We start from the raw sequence: 16,848 nt of genomic DNA on the forward strand, positions 1-16,848 counted from the left end.
CAGTGTGAAAATGAACTAATACAGAATATTGGTACCAGGAAAGTGGGGGATTGCTGCAAAGATACCTGAAAATGTGTAAGTGACTTTGGAACTGGGTAATAGGCAGAGTTTGGAACAGTTTGGAGGCCTCAGAAGAAGATAGGAAGATGTGGGAAAGTTTGGAACTTCCTAGAGACTTGTTGAATGGTTTTGACCAAAATGCTGATAGTGACATGAACAATGAAGTCTAGGCTGAGGTAGTCTCAGGTGGAGATGAGGAACTTATTGGGAACTGGAGTAAAGGTCACCCTTACTATGCTTTAGCAAAGAAACTGGTGGCATTTTGCTCCTGCCCTAGAGACCTGTGAAATTTTGAACTCAAAAGAGATGATTTAGGGCATCTGGTGGAAGAAACTTCTTAGTAGCAAAGTATTCAAGAGGTGACCTGGCTGTTTCTAAAAATGTACATTCATATGCATGAATAAAGAGATTATCTGAAACTGAAACTCATATTTAAAAGGGAAGCAGATGCTAGGTGTGGTGGCTCACGCCTGTAATCCCAGCACTTTGGGAGGCTGAGGCAGGCAGATCACAAGGTCAGGAGATCAAGACAATCCTGGCTAACACAGAGAAGCCCCATCTCTACTAAAAATACAAAAAATTAGCCAGGAATGGTGACGGGCACCTGTAGTCCCAGCTACTCGGGAGGCTGAGGCAGGAGAATGGTGTGAACCCAGGAGGTGGAGCTTGCAGTGAGCCGAGATCGTGCCACTGCACTCCAGTCTAGGTGACAGAGCAAGACTCCATTTCAAAAAAAAAAAAAAAAAGGGAGAAAGCAGAGCATAAATGTTTGGAAAATTTGTAGCCCTGCCATGTGGTAGAAAAGAAAAACCCCTTTTCTGGGAAGAAATCCAAGCCTGCTGCAGGAATTTGCATAAGTAAAGAGGAGCCGAATGTTAATAACCAAAACAATGGGGAAAATGTCTCCAGGGCATTTCAGAGACTTTCATAGCAGCCACTCCCATCACAGGCTCAGAGGCCTAGGAGGGAAAAATGGTTTCACGGGCCAGGCCCAGGGCCCAACTGCTCTGTGCAGCCTCAGGATATGGCACCCTGCATCCCAGCTGCTCCAGCTCCAGCCATGGCTTAAAGGGGCAAAGGTACAGCTCAGGCCATGGCTTCAGAGGGTGCAAGCCCCAAGCCTTGGTTGCTTCCACATGGTGTTAGGCCAGCAGGTGTACAGAAGGCAAGAGTTGAGGTTTCAAAACTTTTGCCTAGATGTCAGAGGATGTATCGAAACACCTGGATGTTCAGGCAGAAGTCTGGCGAAAGGGTGGAGCCCTCATGGAGGATCTTTATTAGGGCAGTGCAGAGGGGAATTGTGAGGTTGGAGCCCCCACACAGAGTCCCCACTGGGGCACTGCCTCGTGCAAGTGTGAAAAGAGGACCATCATTCTCCAGACCCCAGAATGGTAGGTCCACCAACAGCTCACACCGTGCACCTGGAAAAGCCTCAGGCACACAACACCAGCCCATGTAAGCAGCCAAAGGGGCCGTACCCTGCAGAGCCACTGGGGAGGAGCCACCCAAGGCTGTGGGAGCCCACCCCTTGCATCAGTGTGCCATGGGTGTGAGACATTGAATCAAAGGAGATTATTTTGGAGCTTTAAGATTTAATGATGGCCCTGCTGGGTTTCAGACTTTCATGGAGCCTGTAGCCCCTTCATTTTGGCCAATTTCTCCTATTTGGAATGGGAGCATTTACCCAAGGCCTGTATTCCTGTTGTATCTTGGAAGTCACTAACTTAGCTTTGATTTTACAGGCTCATAGACAGAAAGGACTTGCCTTGTCTCAGATGAGACTTTGGAGTGTGGACTTTTGAGTTAATGCTGAAATGAGTTAAGACAGGGGGTTGCTGAGAAGGGATAACTGTATTTTGCAATGTGAGAAGAACATGAGATTTTGGAGGGGCCAGGGGTAGAATGATACAGTTTGGATTCGTGTCCCCACCCAAATCTCATGTTGAATTGGAGGAGAGGCCTGAGGGAGGTGACTAGATCATGGGCCAGATTTCCTCCTTGTTGTTCTCATGATAGTGAGTGAGTTCTCATGATGCATGATGGCTTAAAAGTGTGTGGTACTTCCTCTCTCTCTCTCTGTCTCTCTGTCGCTGTCTCTCTCTCTCTCTTTCCTGTTCCACCATGGTAGGATGTGCTTGCTCCTCCTTCACCTTCTACTATGATTGTAAGTTTCCTGAGGACTCCCAGCCATGCTTTTGTACACCTGTGGAACTGTGAATCAATTAAACCTCTTTTCTTCAAAAATTACCCAGCCTTAGGTAGTTCTTTATAGAAATGTGAAAATGGACTACTACAAAACCTGATCAGAACATCAGAGAACTGTCCCCCATCATCATAACCACTCTAATAAGCCAAGTAAAATAAGAACAGAATATAGCTCAGAGAGTTGCAAGAGACAAATTCATTCTGTGGAGCAGTGTGAAGGGGAGATCCAAAACAAAGCAGGGAAACACAAAGCCAAGTGGGGAGCAGACATTTAGAGAAACACTCTGGCAAATAGCCCATACCCTACCATAGGTATTACTAAAGAAATCTGAAGCCTATAGTGCACTGAGGTCAATGATACTAACAACAAACTTCAAATCCAACTGAACTCCACACTAAATTAATGTCAATCCCCATACTACTAAAGGCCTTGCAGAAGGAAAGGCATGTTTATCAGCAGCATAGAATATATTTACCTCAGTATTTACTATCTTATACAACACATCTAACTTGCAACAAAAAAACCATAAGGCACACAAAATGGCAAGAAATAACAAAATTTGAAGAGACAAAGGAATCATCAGAATCAGACACAGATATGACAAAGATGTTGGAATTAACTGACATGGAATTTAAAATAGCTATAATTAATATATTAAATGACTTATTGGAAAAGGTAAATAGCATGCAAGCTCAGACAGATATTTTCAGCAGAAAGACAAAAACTATAAGAGAGAATCAGTAGAAATGCTAGATATAAAAAAATGCATGGACAGAAATAAATAATGCCTTAAACCAGCCTGTCAGACCAGAGCAAGAGAAAGGGAACTTCTGATCTGATCACCATACATTATGTGTAGCAAAATATTGTTATGTACCCTGTGTGTACAATTATTATTTGACAATTAAAAAATAAAATTTTGAAAAAATGTTAAAAAGAAAGAGAACTTGAAAATAGGTCAACAGAAATTACACAAACAGATATGCAGAGAGGAAAAAGAGAGTGAAAATAAAACACAGAACCACCAAGAGCTGGAGGAAAACGTCAAGTGATATAACATACATGTTTTGAAATTTAAGAGGATCAGAGAGACAAAATATAAGACATAAGAAATATCTGAAGAAATAATAACCAAGAATTTGCTAAAATTAATAGCATACCTCCAACCACAGGTCTAAGAAGCTCAGAGAACACCAGGAAGTATAAATACCAAAAACCAAAAGCAAAAAACTCACTTCTAGGCACGTTAGATTCAAACCACTAAAAACCAAAGACAGAAAATTTTAAAAGTAGCCAGAGAAAAAAAGATATTACATGTAGAAAAATAAGATAAGAATTACAGCAGACATTTTCTTCCAGAAACCATGTAAGTAAGAAGACAGTAAAGGATATGATATATTTAGAGTGCTGTAAGGAAGAAAACTGCAAAAATATTTTTCAGAAGCAAGGGAGAAATAAAGACTTTTTCAGACAAATACTGGTAAAATTCATTGCCAGCAGACATACACTGCAAGAAATTTTAGAAGAAAAAAAAGTTTTTCAGGCAGAAGAAATATGATGTATAATATGGGTTAGAAACTAGAATATACACGAAGAAATGAAGAGATTTGAAAACAGAATAAATGAGGGTAAGATAAAATTTATTGTTACTTATATTTCAATGTGCTAAAAGCTAATTGATTGTTTAAAGCAAAATTATAACAATGTATTATGTGTTTATAACATGGGTAAAAATAAAATAAATGATAATAGCACAATTATAAAATTTACTGACAAGTTCTTAAAAGACTCAGTTAAAGAGAGACTACTTTTTAAAATACAATAACATTACATCAGAATGTAAATAGGAAGGATAATTACTATGACTTTTGAAGATTTCGAAAATAAATTAATAAGAGCCTTAATGGATACTAAAATTATTATATTTTAAGTCTATGTTAATTAAGAATATGATACATAATTGTCCCCAAGTTGTATATTATTTCACATACATGAAAGATTTTACAATATTACTAAGAAAACATCACAAATCAGTGGAGAAGTAAACAAGAATTAAACAGATAACAAGGGAACAACTGGTTTAAAATGAGGGAAAGGATTTATTTACATTCTCACCTCACCAACTTAGTAAAGTCAATTTTACATAAAGTTACATGTAAAACTGCAATCTTGGAAACCAGAAAAATATAAAATTGAAAAGTTTTATTTCAAGTTGGGAAATGGGTTTTGTCAAATTCAAAGGGATTGGAAGAAGTTGCATAAAAAATATCCATAGTTTTACTACAAAATATATAAAATATCTGAATTTCAAAAATGTCTTAATGCAAACATGTTTGGAAAGGAAAATATAAAAAATAATATCTTAGAAAATTGAAGAAAAGCAGCAAACTTGGAGGACTGATACACCTAACTTCGAGACTTATTATAAAGCTACAGTCATCAAGACAGTGTGGTATTAGCAAAAGAATAGATTATAGATCGATAGAGAGCCCAGAAATAGACCTACAAAAATACAGTCAAGTGATATTTGACAAAGGAGCAAATGGCATACAATGAAGAAGATACCATTTTCAACAAATAATGCTAGAACAACTGGAAATCCAGATGCAAAAAAGAAAAAAAAACAAGAATTAGCTCAAAATGGGTCATAGGCCTAAATTTAAAATGAAAAACTGCAATACTAGAAGATGACATAAAAGAAAATATAGATGACCTTGGGTCCATTCATGACTGTGTGGGTACAACACCAAAGGCACAATGCATGAAAGAAAGAATGGATGAGTTATACTTTATTAAAATTAAAAATCTCTGCTTTGAGAAAGACACCATCAAGAGTGTGAAAAGAGAAGACAGAATGGAAGAAAATATTTGCAAAAGACATATTTAATTTTTAAAAAACTGTTATCCAAAATATATAAAGAACTCCTAAAACTCAGCAATAGGAAAACGAACAACTGATTTAAAATGGGCTGAAAACCTTAACAGACACCTTACCAAAGAAGACATGCAGATGGCAAATGCTGTGCTTTGAATGTATCCCCCCAAAAGCAAGTGTTGGAAACTTAATTACCAATGTAACAGTGTTGGGAGATGGGGCCTAATGGGATAATTTTAGGTCATGAGGACTCCCTCCCTTATGAATAGATTAATGTCACTATCACAGGAGTGGGTTTGTTATCACTGCCATAAGTTTGTTATAAAAGTGAATTAGGTCCCTTTTTGTTCTCTCTCACCGTCTCCCCGTCTTGCCCTTCTGCCTTCTGCCATGGGATGATGCAGCAAGAAGCCCCTTGAAAGATGCTGACATATTGTTATTGGACTTCCCAGCATGTGAAGCCATGAGAAATAAATTTCTATTGTTTATAAATTACCCAGTGTCAGGTAGTCTGTTATAGCAGCACAAAACAGACTAAGACGGCTATCTTTCCATTTATCTTTGTCTTCTTAATTTCTTTCGTTGACACTTTGTAGTTTTCAGCATATAGGTCTTTTACCTTTTTGTTTAAGTTTATTCCTAAGTTTTTAAGAATTTTTGATGCTATTATAAATTGAATTGTTTTCTTAATTTCTTTTGCAGATTGTTCCTTGTTAGTGTATAGAAAAGCAACTGATTTTTGTGTGTTGATTTTTTATCTTGCAACTTTCCTGAATTCGTTTATTAGATCTAATTTTTTTTTCTGGTGGAATCTTTAGAGTTTTCTATATATAAGATCACATCATCTGTGAACACAGATAATGTTACTTCTTCCTTTCCAATTTCAATGCCCTTTATTTCTTTTTCTTACCCAGTTGCTTGGCTAGGGCATCCAGGACTGTGTTGAATAGAAGTGATGAAGTAGGCACACTTACCTTGTTCCTCATCAAGGAAAAGCTTTCTGTTTTTCACCATTAAGTGTGATGCTAGCAGCGGGATTTTCACATATCCCCTTTATTATGTTGAGGTAAATTCCTTCTTTCCTTCTATTCCTTATTTGTTGGGGTTTTATGATGAAAGAGTGTTGAATTTTACCAAACATTTTTTCTGTGTCTATTGAGATGACCGTATGATTTTAATGATGTACTATATTGATTTTCATATGTTGAACCATTTTTGCATTCCAGGGATAAATCCCACTTGGTCATAGAGTATAATCCTTTTAATGTACTACAGAATTTGGTTTGCTAGTATTTTATTGAAGATTTTTGCATCAGGGATATTGGCCTGTAGTTTTCTTTCCTTGTAGTGTTTTTTTCTGGCTTTGCTGTCAGGTTAACACTGGCCTTGTAAAATGAGTTTGGAAGTGTTCCCTCCTCTTCAAATTTTTGGAAGAATTTGAGAAGGATTAGTGTTAATTCTTCTTTAAATGTTTGATAGAATTCACCAATGAAGTCATCTGGTCTTGGGCTTTTCTTTAATGAGAAGTTTTTGATTGATGATTCAATCTGATTACTAGTTATAGGTCTGTTCAGATTGTCTATTTCTTTATGATTCAGCTTTGGTAGGTTCTGTTTCTACAAATGTGTCCATTTCTTTTAGGTTATTCAATTTGTTGGAACATAAGTGTTCACAGCAGTCTCTTACAATATTTTTTAATTTCTGTGGCATCAATTGCAATGTCTCCTATTTCATTTTTTCATCTTATCTGAGTCTTTTTTTTTTTTGTATAGAGGCAGGGTCTTGCTATGTTGCCCAGGCTGGTCTTGGACACCTGGTCTCAAGTGATCCTCCTACCTTGGGCTCCCAAAGTGCTGGGATTACAGGCATAAGTCACCATTATGCTTTAATCATTATTTCCTTTCTCTGCTAACTTTGGGCTTAGCTCGTTCTTCTTTTTTTAGTTATTTAACATGAGAGTTAGATTTTTTATTTGAGATATTTTTAATATGTTTATTGTTATCAACTTCCCTCTTAGTATTGTATTTGCTGCATTCCATAAAGTTTGGTATGTTGTCTATTTTCTTTGTTTCAAGATATTTTCTAATTTCCCTTTTGATTCATTCTTTGATCCATTTGTTCAAGAGTATGTTGTTGCATTTCCACATATTTGTGAATTTTCCAATTTTCCTTCTAGTATTGATTTCTGGTTTCATTCCATTGTGATTGGAAAAGATACTTGGTATGATTTCAATCTTAAATGTGATAGGGCTTGTTTTGTGATCTAGCGTGTGATCTATTAAAAGAAATGTTCTGTGTGTTCTTGGGAAAGATGTGAATTCTGCTGCTATTAGGTAGAATGTTCTGTGTATGTTTATCAGGTCCATTTGGTCTATAGTGTCGATCAAGCCCCTTGTTAACTAATTGATCTTTTGTCTAGATGTTCTAACCTTTATTGGAACTAGGGTATTAAAATCCTCTATTATTATAATGTTGCTGTCTATTTCTCCCTTCAGTTCTGTCAATGTTTGCTTCATATACTTAGGTGTTCTGATGTTGGTGCATATAAATTTATCATTGTTATATCTTTCTGGTGAATTGAACCTTTTATCATTATATGATGTCTTTCTTTGTTTCTTTTGACAATTTTTGATTTAAAGTCTGTTATGGTCTGAATGTCCCCAAAAATTCATGTGTTGAAACTCAATCCCCATTGTGGTGGTTTTAAGAGGTGGAGCCTCTTGGGATGTGATTAAATAACGAAATATCTGCCTTCATGGATGGATTATAGCCTCATCAAATGCCTAGAGAGAACTAGCTTAGGCCCTTTTTGCTCTTCTACTCTTCCGCCATGTGAGGACACAGCAATTCATCTCTTTTTGTCCTTCTTCCACCATGTGAGGATACAGCAAGAAAGCATTCACAAGACTTGAACACCAGCACCTTTGACTTTCCAATCTCCATAGCTGTAAGAAATCAATTTCTGTTATTTATAAATTACCCAGTTTAGATATTTTACTATAGTTACACAAACAGACGAAGATAAAGTCTATTTTATCTTTTGTAGGTATGGCTACTCCTGCCTTCTTTTGGTTATCATTCGCATGGAATACTTTTCCATCCTTATACTTTCAGCCTATGTGTGTTCTTAAATCTAAAGTGAATCTTGTAGACAGTGCATAGTTGGATCTTATTTTTTTAAAACTCATTCAACTGTGCTATGTCATTTGGACAGCTTAGTCCATTTATATTTAAAGTAATTATTGATAGAAAAGGGGTTACTATCAACATTTTGAAATTTGTTTTTTGTGTTGTAGCTATTCTGTTGCTCTTTTTATCTCTTGCTATCTTCCTTTGCATTTCATTGCTTTTTTATAGTGACATGATTTTATATCTTTCTTTCTTTCTTTTGTGGAAATTCCATAGGTATTTTCTTTGTGCTCATCGTGGGACTTACATAAAACAGCTTATAGATATAACTATCTTTTTAAAGCTGATAAAACTTAAATTCAGCTTCATATAAAAACTTTGCTTTTACTTCCCCCACACACAGTTATTGATGTCACAAATTATATTTTTAATAATGTGCAGCCATTAATATATTTTTATAATTATAATTACTTCTGTGCTTTTGTTTTTTAACTTTTATACCAGAATTAAGTGATTTACACAATACTGTTACACTATTACAGTATGCTGTACCTGTTTATATATCTATCTTTACCAGTTAGCTTTATACTTTCATGTTTTTGTATTGCTGTTTAGTATCTTTCCATTTCAACTTGAAGGACTCTGTTTAGCATTTCTTGAAAGGCAACTCTAGTGATGATCTTATTCTGCTTTTGTTTGTTTAGGAAAGTCTTTATTTCTCATGTTTGAAGGCCAGTTTTGCCAGAGAGAGTATTCTTGGTTGGCTGGTTCTTTTCTTTCAGCAGTTTTAATACATCACCCCATTCCCTTTTGTCCTTCAAAGTTTCTGCTAGGAAATCCATTGCTAATCTTATAGGAGTGTCCTTGTATGTAATGAACTGCTTTTCTCTTGTTGCTTTCAAAATTCTCTTTTTGGCTTTTGACAATTTGATTATAATGTGCTTCAGTGTGGATTTGTTTGGGTTCATCTTATTTAGGCCTATTGGGCTTCTTGGATCTGTAGTCCATTTTCTCCCTCAGATTTGAGAAGTTTTCAGCCATTATTTCTTTAAATGAGCTCTCCAACCCTTCTCTTTCTTGGACTGCTCTAATACATATATTGGTCCATTTGATGGTGTCTCTCAGGCTTTCTTTACTTATTTTCTTTGTTGTTATTTTATTGTTCCTTTTTGCTCCTCTGGATAATTTCAAATGACTTGTAATTGAATTGCTGATTATTTCTTCTGCTTGATCAAGTCTGCAGTTGAACCCCTCTAGTGAATTTTTTAGTTCAGTTAAAATTGCATTCTTCAGCTCCAAAATTTCTATTTCGTTCCTTTTAACATTTTCTATCCTTATTGAACTTCTCATTGGTTCACGCATCACTTTCCTGAACTCACTGAGCATCAATATGATGGTTATTTAGAATTTTTTTGTCAGATAATTCGTATACCTCTGTTTCTTTAGGATCTGTTTCTGGAGATTTATTTTGTTTCTTTGACTTGACCATTTCCCATTTCTTCATATTTCTTAGAACTTTGTGTTGGTATCTCCATATTAAAAAACAAAACAAACAAACAACAACAACAAAAAACCAGCCACTTCTTCCAGTCTTTACCAGCTGGCTTTGTACTGGGAAAGACCTTCATAATCTTTAGCCTGGCTAAAGATTCTGGGGACCTCTCAAACATTTTCTGTGGATACGTTTTGTCTGGGCTTGTGCACATCGATTCCCAAGTAGAGAGATTTTTCTGGCTTCTCTTTTTTACGAGTTCATTATCTCTTGCTTTGTCTGTTGTCTATCTTCTATAGTGTGTGTCCTCCAAAGTAGCAGCACACTGTCCAGCTCTTTTTTGTTGTTGTTCTTGGCAGCCTCTAGTCTTTTAGAGTATGTTAGACCTTCTCTGCCTTAAGTGGGGCTACATGGAAGCCAGTCTCTTTGGCAGCCCCTTGAAAAGCCAGAATTCTGGACACATGTTCTATTTTTCTCTTGCCCTCCTGAAGAAGAGGGCACTGAGCTGTATTGGCCTCTGCTGTGCCACAGGTCCTCTGAAATAGCATCATGCTGTTCAGCTCTTTGGTTTCTTTACATGGGGCCCCAGGCATCTAGAGTATGCCAGTGATTCAAGACAGGCAAGAAAGAAACCAATCCTATGGGCATCTTCCCATTTCCCCAAAAAGCAGGAATATTGGTTGCATGCTTCACTCTTTTCCATGTCCCCTAGGGATAGGCCACTGAACTGTATCAGTCTGTGTCTGCTATAGCAAGAACCCTCTAGGACAGCAATGTATCACCCAGTATTCTTTTGTTCTCAGTGTCCCGCAGGTATCTAGAGTATGGTGGGTCCTATAAACTCTCTAAGACAGGTAAGACAGAGGCTAGTCCCTCAGGCAGCCCCCAAGAAAGTCAGAACTTTGGTTTTTTTTGTTGTTGTTTTTTGAGACATCGTTTCTTCGCCCAGGCTGGAGTGCAATGGTGCAATCTCGGCTCGCTGCAACCTCCGCCTCCCGGGTTCGAGCAGTTCTCCTGCCTCGGCCTTCTAAGTAGCTGGGAGGAATGTGCCAGCATGCCTGGCTAATTTTTGTATTTTTAGTAGAGATGGGGTTTCACCATGTTGACCGGGCTGATCTCAAACTCCTGACCTCAAGTGATCTACCTGCCTCGGCCTCCCAAAGTGCTGGGAATACAGGCATGAGCCACTGCGCCTGGCCAAAAAGTCAGAACTTTGGATATATGGTCTAGTCTTCTCATTTCTTCTTCAGGGAGAAGCCAAGAACTGGGAATTTCCTCCTAACCATGTGGCACTGTGCCAAGAGGACAGACTATGGTGAGGGTATACCATGAATTTTCCTACTGGCTTCAGTGCAGTTGTTTTTTTGCTCACCTAGTGTGATGTAGCCTCTTAGCCAGCTTCTGGATTTCTCACAAAAGGAATTGGTCTGTGTATAGTTAAGTTAGTGTCTCTGTGGGAGGGAGCACAGGCTGGGGTTTCTTATTCTGCCATCTTGCTGACGTTCCTGTGGTTTTGATTTGCATTTCCCTAATGACTAGTGGTTTTGAGCACATTTTCATGTGAGTATTGGCCATTTGTATATCTTCCTTGAAGAAATGTCTGTTCAATTCTTTTGCCTACTTTTCAATTGTTTGTTGTTTCTTCTGCAAAGTTGTAGGAGTTTTTTTAATCACATATTCTGGATATCAATCCCTAAACATTTATTGTTTTAAGGAAATAAATTTTGAGATAATTTGTTATATGGCAATGGATAACTAATAAATACTAAAAATTCCTAAATATATATACTAAATATATTAATTAGAAAATTGTAATATAAAAATACTAAAAGCTAAAACTGTCTGATATTAGGAAGATAATTTTACTACAATATATACCTTTTTTGTGTGTATGAGATAAGGTCTCATTATGTTGCCCAGGATGGTCTCAAACTCCTGGGTTCAAGCAGTCTTCCCACCTCAGCCTCCTGAGTAGCCAGGATTACAGGCATGTGCCATTACAGCCAGCTTTCACAGTGTATACTTGATGTACTATTAATGTACTATTTAATGACTACTAAAAAGTTTATGATAACAAGAGAAAATGCTTATGCTCTCTTTTTTTTAATGCTCTCTCAAATAAAAATTTAAGTGTATGCATTGATACCAAGAAATGGAAATTTGAGTGTGTACATTGCTACCAAGAAACTGAAAACTGACATCTCATACCTTTAATATTTAATATTTATAACAGATGGGGTTTACATGGATTTTTTTATCTCATCTTATTTCTGATATGTCATGCAGTTATAAATACTATTTTATTTGCACTCCTGCTCTGCAATCATTTTGAAGATAGATAACTTATTTTATATTATTGCTGTCTTCATTTTTAAAATTTTCAAATCCAGATGAAATTATCAAAGTTGATAAAATAATAATTGTTCTATCTTCTTATTTGAAGATTAATAATTGTGTTGATTTTGTTTCCTTGCTCTAGTTAGCAGTGGTGTCATCTGTTATTTTTAAACTTCCTTGAAATAACATATGTAATCTATTTCTAATAAGTTTTTCTTATTCAGCATTTTGGTCTAAACTAATTTATAATTATTTAGTCTTATTTCTCCATGTTTAACTTGCTTTAAAGCTCAGCACTGGTGTTTCCAGCCATGGCTTCTCCATTTTAAGGCTTTCTATTTTAATTCATTTATTATTCTGGAATATATCCTTAAATAATTTATTTAGGAAGGCTGTTTTGGTGGTGGTATTTCTGTTGCAGTTGTTTTCTTGCCTGCTTGGTGACATATTTCTATTGACTTGACATTTAACTGGCATCTTATCTAGGTAGATAATGCTAACTCAAAATTCTGCAGATATTGTCCTGTTATTTTTTGCCATTTAGGGTTGAATAAGATGCCAAGTTGTTTTTTGTTTCTCTGTAGTCATTCTATGTTTTCATTTTGTTTTTAGCTTTGCCTTTGGAATTTAAAATGTTCACAATGATTTGCCTGGATGAGAATCGATTTTCATAACTTTTGCTTGGATATACTAAACAGTTTGAGTTTCTAGATGATGCCCATTTTAATTCATACGAGGAAATATCTTCTAGTATAGTTTCTGCTTGATTAATTCTATGTTTGTCACTTAGGGACATCTATTAACTTTATAATGCTGCCTTTTTTTCAGACTTCTGTTTCAGAATATTCGCTTTCATCAATGTAATCCTTAGCTATAGTAGGAATGAAACAATAAAAGCAGTAGCTTCTGTTTGCCCTCCTTGGTTATGCAGTCCTCACAGAACATCTCCCCATCTCCCACTCCCACCCCAGCTCAGTGAAACTCTCCACACTTTGGTTGCGGAAATTGGCAGGGTTAGGTGGCTACTCATTCCCAATCCACATCCACAATAAATCACTTTTTATTATCTTACCAAAATCTGTAGAATGCCTCTTTGTTCTATTTTGTAGCTGCGGAGATTTGTTTTCTCTTTCTAATTATTTTATTTTCTAGTTTTTTTGAGGGAATTTCAAGAGGGGAGACTTTTTTAGTCAGGCTCATCTCAACGTCATGTCTGGAACTCAAGTTACTGAATTGTATATTTTTTAATACATGTAGACCTACGTCAATTAATTTAAACTGCAAGGAAAGGGTTAAATTTCTTCCCAAGTGTGGTCAAAATCTGTAGAGAAAAGAGGAACAGCTTCTCTTAAAGAAAGTTAGCTGGGTAGATATACAGTCATTGCCGAGGAAGGCTTGCACAGGGTGAAACCTTTGCTTCTCTGCTGCTGTAACAGGGACTAGTACAGACGCACGGACGAGTGGGGTCATTTCCAGATATTGGGTCACAGCAGAAGCAGCCAAAATGGATCCCCAGTGGTGAGTAATAATTCTTGTTCTTTGCAGAGAAGTTATGAGTTGTGACTGCAGTGAAAGGCTGAGGTTGAAGATGGTGATTTGATGTGTGTCCTTCACTTAGTTCCTAAGTGGAGAAGTTTTTTTTTCTACAAAAGATCTTTGTCACATGAAGGCAAGAATTATTTGCAATGCCCAAAGTAGTTCATTGGTGGTAGTTATATATATATTTTTAGGTGCCTAATTTTGGTTTTGTAAATGCGTTATTCAAATACTGAATGTTACAGTCATTGATTTTAAGCGAAAAATCAGGAATTTTTAAAATATCTGCATAAGAATGACAAATAACAGGGAATATGTTTTTGTCTACCAGGGTCAGTTTGGTCTGAGTGTGGAGGAATGAGATAGAGAAGGTAGAGGGAGAGAGATCAAGAAAAAGAAAGAGAAAAAAGAGGTATAAGGAGAAAATGCAAAACTCAGTTAATATGTCATAGTCAGGCCATGGGAGATTCTGGGCAGTGTTGGGTAGTGGAAGGAGGTAGGGTGATTAAATTAGTTACCACGTATTCAACATGCATGATGTGCTGGGTACTTTACTAGTGTTATTTCACTGAATTTTATTCTTCACAATGACTTTTGGAAAGATATGATCATTCTTTTTGACAGATGAGGTAACTGTGGCTTAAAGAGGCTAAATAACTTGCCCAAGTTCACACTATTCATAAGGGGTAGAGCTAAAATCTTTCCTGCCCGCTTCGCTGTGCGCCAGAAGGTTTCTCCATGCTGTGGAGACTTCCTGGAAGGAGGCACACCCGCCCTTCTCTTGGATGGTGGCAGCTGGTGCCAGTCACTATGTATTTATTTATTTATTTTTAATTATTTATTTTTGAGACAGAGTCTCGCTCTGTCGCCAAGCTGGAGTGCAGTGGCGCAATCTCAGCTCACTGCAACCTCCGCCTCTCGGATTCCAACGATTCTCCTTCCTCAGTCTCCTGAGTAGCTGGGACTACAGGCACGAGCCACCACGCCCGGCTAATTTTTGTATTTTTAGTAGAGATGGGGTTTCACCATGTTGTCCAGGATGGTCTCGATCTCTTGACCTTGTGATCTGCCCACCTTGGCCTCCCAAAGTGCTGGGATTACAGGCATTAGCCACCGCGCACCCGGCCGTCACTATGTATTTATAATTACTGTTCTTTGAAAATCGAAGTAACTTTCATCTACCCAGTGCTTACTGGTTTGAGAAAAAGCTTTGTTGCTTTTATTTCAGAAGATTAAAATTTAATTTTCCAGTAAAGATTCCCTTGCTCCAGTGGAATTTTGAAGTTTTATACTTGTATGAAGAAAAAAAGAATTTCAAAATTTATAATTTTTGTGGTACCATAGAGGGGATACTACTTAATTATGCTAGCACTGTCTGCAGAGGTCTAAAAAACCATAGGCTGCTGTCTATATCGAACTTGTTAAGATTCCTTTTGTTTCACAGTGCCTGAAGGTTGGTCATGAACCAATAATAGCCATTAAACAATGTTTGCTCTCATAAGAGATGAAATAAATGCAAATTAAAACAACAGTGAAGTATCATTTTTTCTCTATCAAAGAGATAAATATTAAGTTTTAAACAGCAAGCAAGCAAGAATCCTCTATCTTGCTAAGAAGGGAGGATTATTTGCACCCTAGTTGCCCACTAGTGGTGATATCATCTTTCTGGACAATAATCTAGTGATACATATCAAAAGCCTTTAAAATGTATATGCCCTTTAACCAAGCAATTCACCTTTTAGGAATGTATTCTAAGAGATAATAATACATGTTTGTAAAGTTTTAGTGATGGATATTTTTCTTGCTATTATTTCTAATAAGGAAAATCTTAGAAACAATTTACATGTTTAAAAACAAGGGATTGATTGATTATGGAATATCCATAATGGAATGCCATGTAATTATTTAAAATTCCATTGCAGAACAATTCATAATGTGTTTAGTTAAAGGGGAAAAATGCAGAACGAACAGTGCTATCACTTTTATACATGATACATGTATACAAACAATATTAATCAGAAATATAGGTAGTTTGTATTTTCTACTGTGTGCTTTTCAATTTGAATCCCATCTGTAGGCAGAAAAATAAAGCTAAATATTTAAGATTAAAACAAAACAATAGCCGGTTTTTCTCAGAGAAGTAACCATCTAGTGATGTGTGATAATTTATAAGTTGTGAGATTCCATAGTTAGGGCTTTAGCCCTTTTGCATTTATCTTTCTTCTTCTCTTGAAAAATACACCCACTCTACCCATAACTCATTAGATCTTGAAAGGCATGTTCTGATAGAATTTTATATTTAGAATAGGCTGGAGCACTCTTCCCTTATTTTACAGAAGTGATTGCATGGCTCTCTAGGGTGAGTTGCACATTGAGAGGGAGGACAGTGCAGTGGCTAAGTGGCCACACATTGAAACCGGGCTGCTGGGGTTTGAATACCAGTTCTCCAACTTCCTAGCTATGTGATTCTGGACAAGTTGTTTAACCATTGTAATTCCCAGTTTCTTGTCTGTAAAATGGGAGTATGGTAATATGTCGTAAAGTAGTTGTGAGATTTTAATGAGATAATCCATATCCTGCTAAGTACTCAGGAATTGTTAGTAGTTTTTATTACTATTACTGTTTGGATTAAGAAACAGAGGAAAAGTGATTTGTCCAAGATTATACAACCACTTAATGGCACTACTAAGAACAGAACGGAGGAAGGTTTTCTTCCAGCAGAAATGTTCAGTATCCTCTGAGCCTGGCAGGATAACCCCAAGTTGTGCTTTTGGGATGAAGGAGCTGATCTAAAACAAGCAGTACCCAAAGACAAGGCCAGCCTCCAGGGAGTGACTGATCACAGTGGGAAGCCAAATGGTAGAAAGGCAGGTGAAGTTAAGGAAACTGAGAGTCAAGTTAGGAGCAGGAATGAAGCCTGGAGCAAAGAGCTAGTGCAAGAGAGAGCAGATGACTCAGAGACACTGGGGCTTTTGTAGGCCACCAGCTATGGGCTTCATGGGAGGTTAATGTGGTTTAAAGTCTCAAGGCCTGGGTAATTAAATAGACAAATGGGGTCTAGGTGCATGGGGGAATTTTAAGTATAGCTTTGAGAAGATGCCTAATGGGGAGTAATAATAGAGGATGAAGCTGGGTGGGGCCAGAACAAGGAGCCCACAGTCCAGGCATCCAGCTATGATCATCCTAAAGGAACAGCCTAAGTTTGAAGACTCA

At 37.0% G+C, this 16,848-nt stretch overlaps 2 protein-coding genes across 10 annotated transcripts in view; one reads left to right on the top strand and one right to left on the bottom strand.

Annotated features, from left to right (window-relative positions):
- Positions 1 to 16,848, bottom strand: part of ILDR1 (immunoglobulin like domain containing receptor 1) — an 86,534-nt gene that overhangs the window by 50,214 nt on the left and 19,472 nt on the right. The window lies entirely within an intron of this gene.
- Positions 13,469 to 16,848, top strand: part of CD86 (CD86 molecule) — a 64,065-nt gene continuing 60,685 nt past the window's right edge. The window contains exon 1 of the mRNA XM_055260723.2: positions 13,469 to 13,617. Within this exon, the coding sequence (XP_055116698.1) occupies positions 13,604 to 13,617 (14 nt within the window). The 5' untranslated portion in view covers positions 13,469 to 13,603. The remainder of the gene's footprint in view (positions 13,618 to 16,848) is intronic.

This window comes from Symphalangus syndactylus, chromosome 21, assembly GCF_028878055.3.
Source record: "Symphalangus syndactylus isolate Jambi chromosome 21, NHGRI_mSymSyn1-v2.1_pri, whole genome shotgun sequence".
Lineage (NCBI taxonomy): Eukaryota > Metazoa > Chordata > Mammalia > Primates > Hylobatidae > Symphalangus > Symphalangus syndactylus.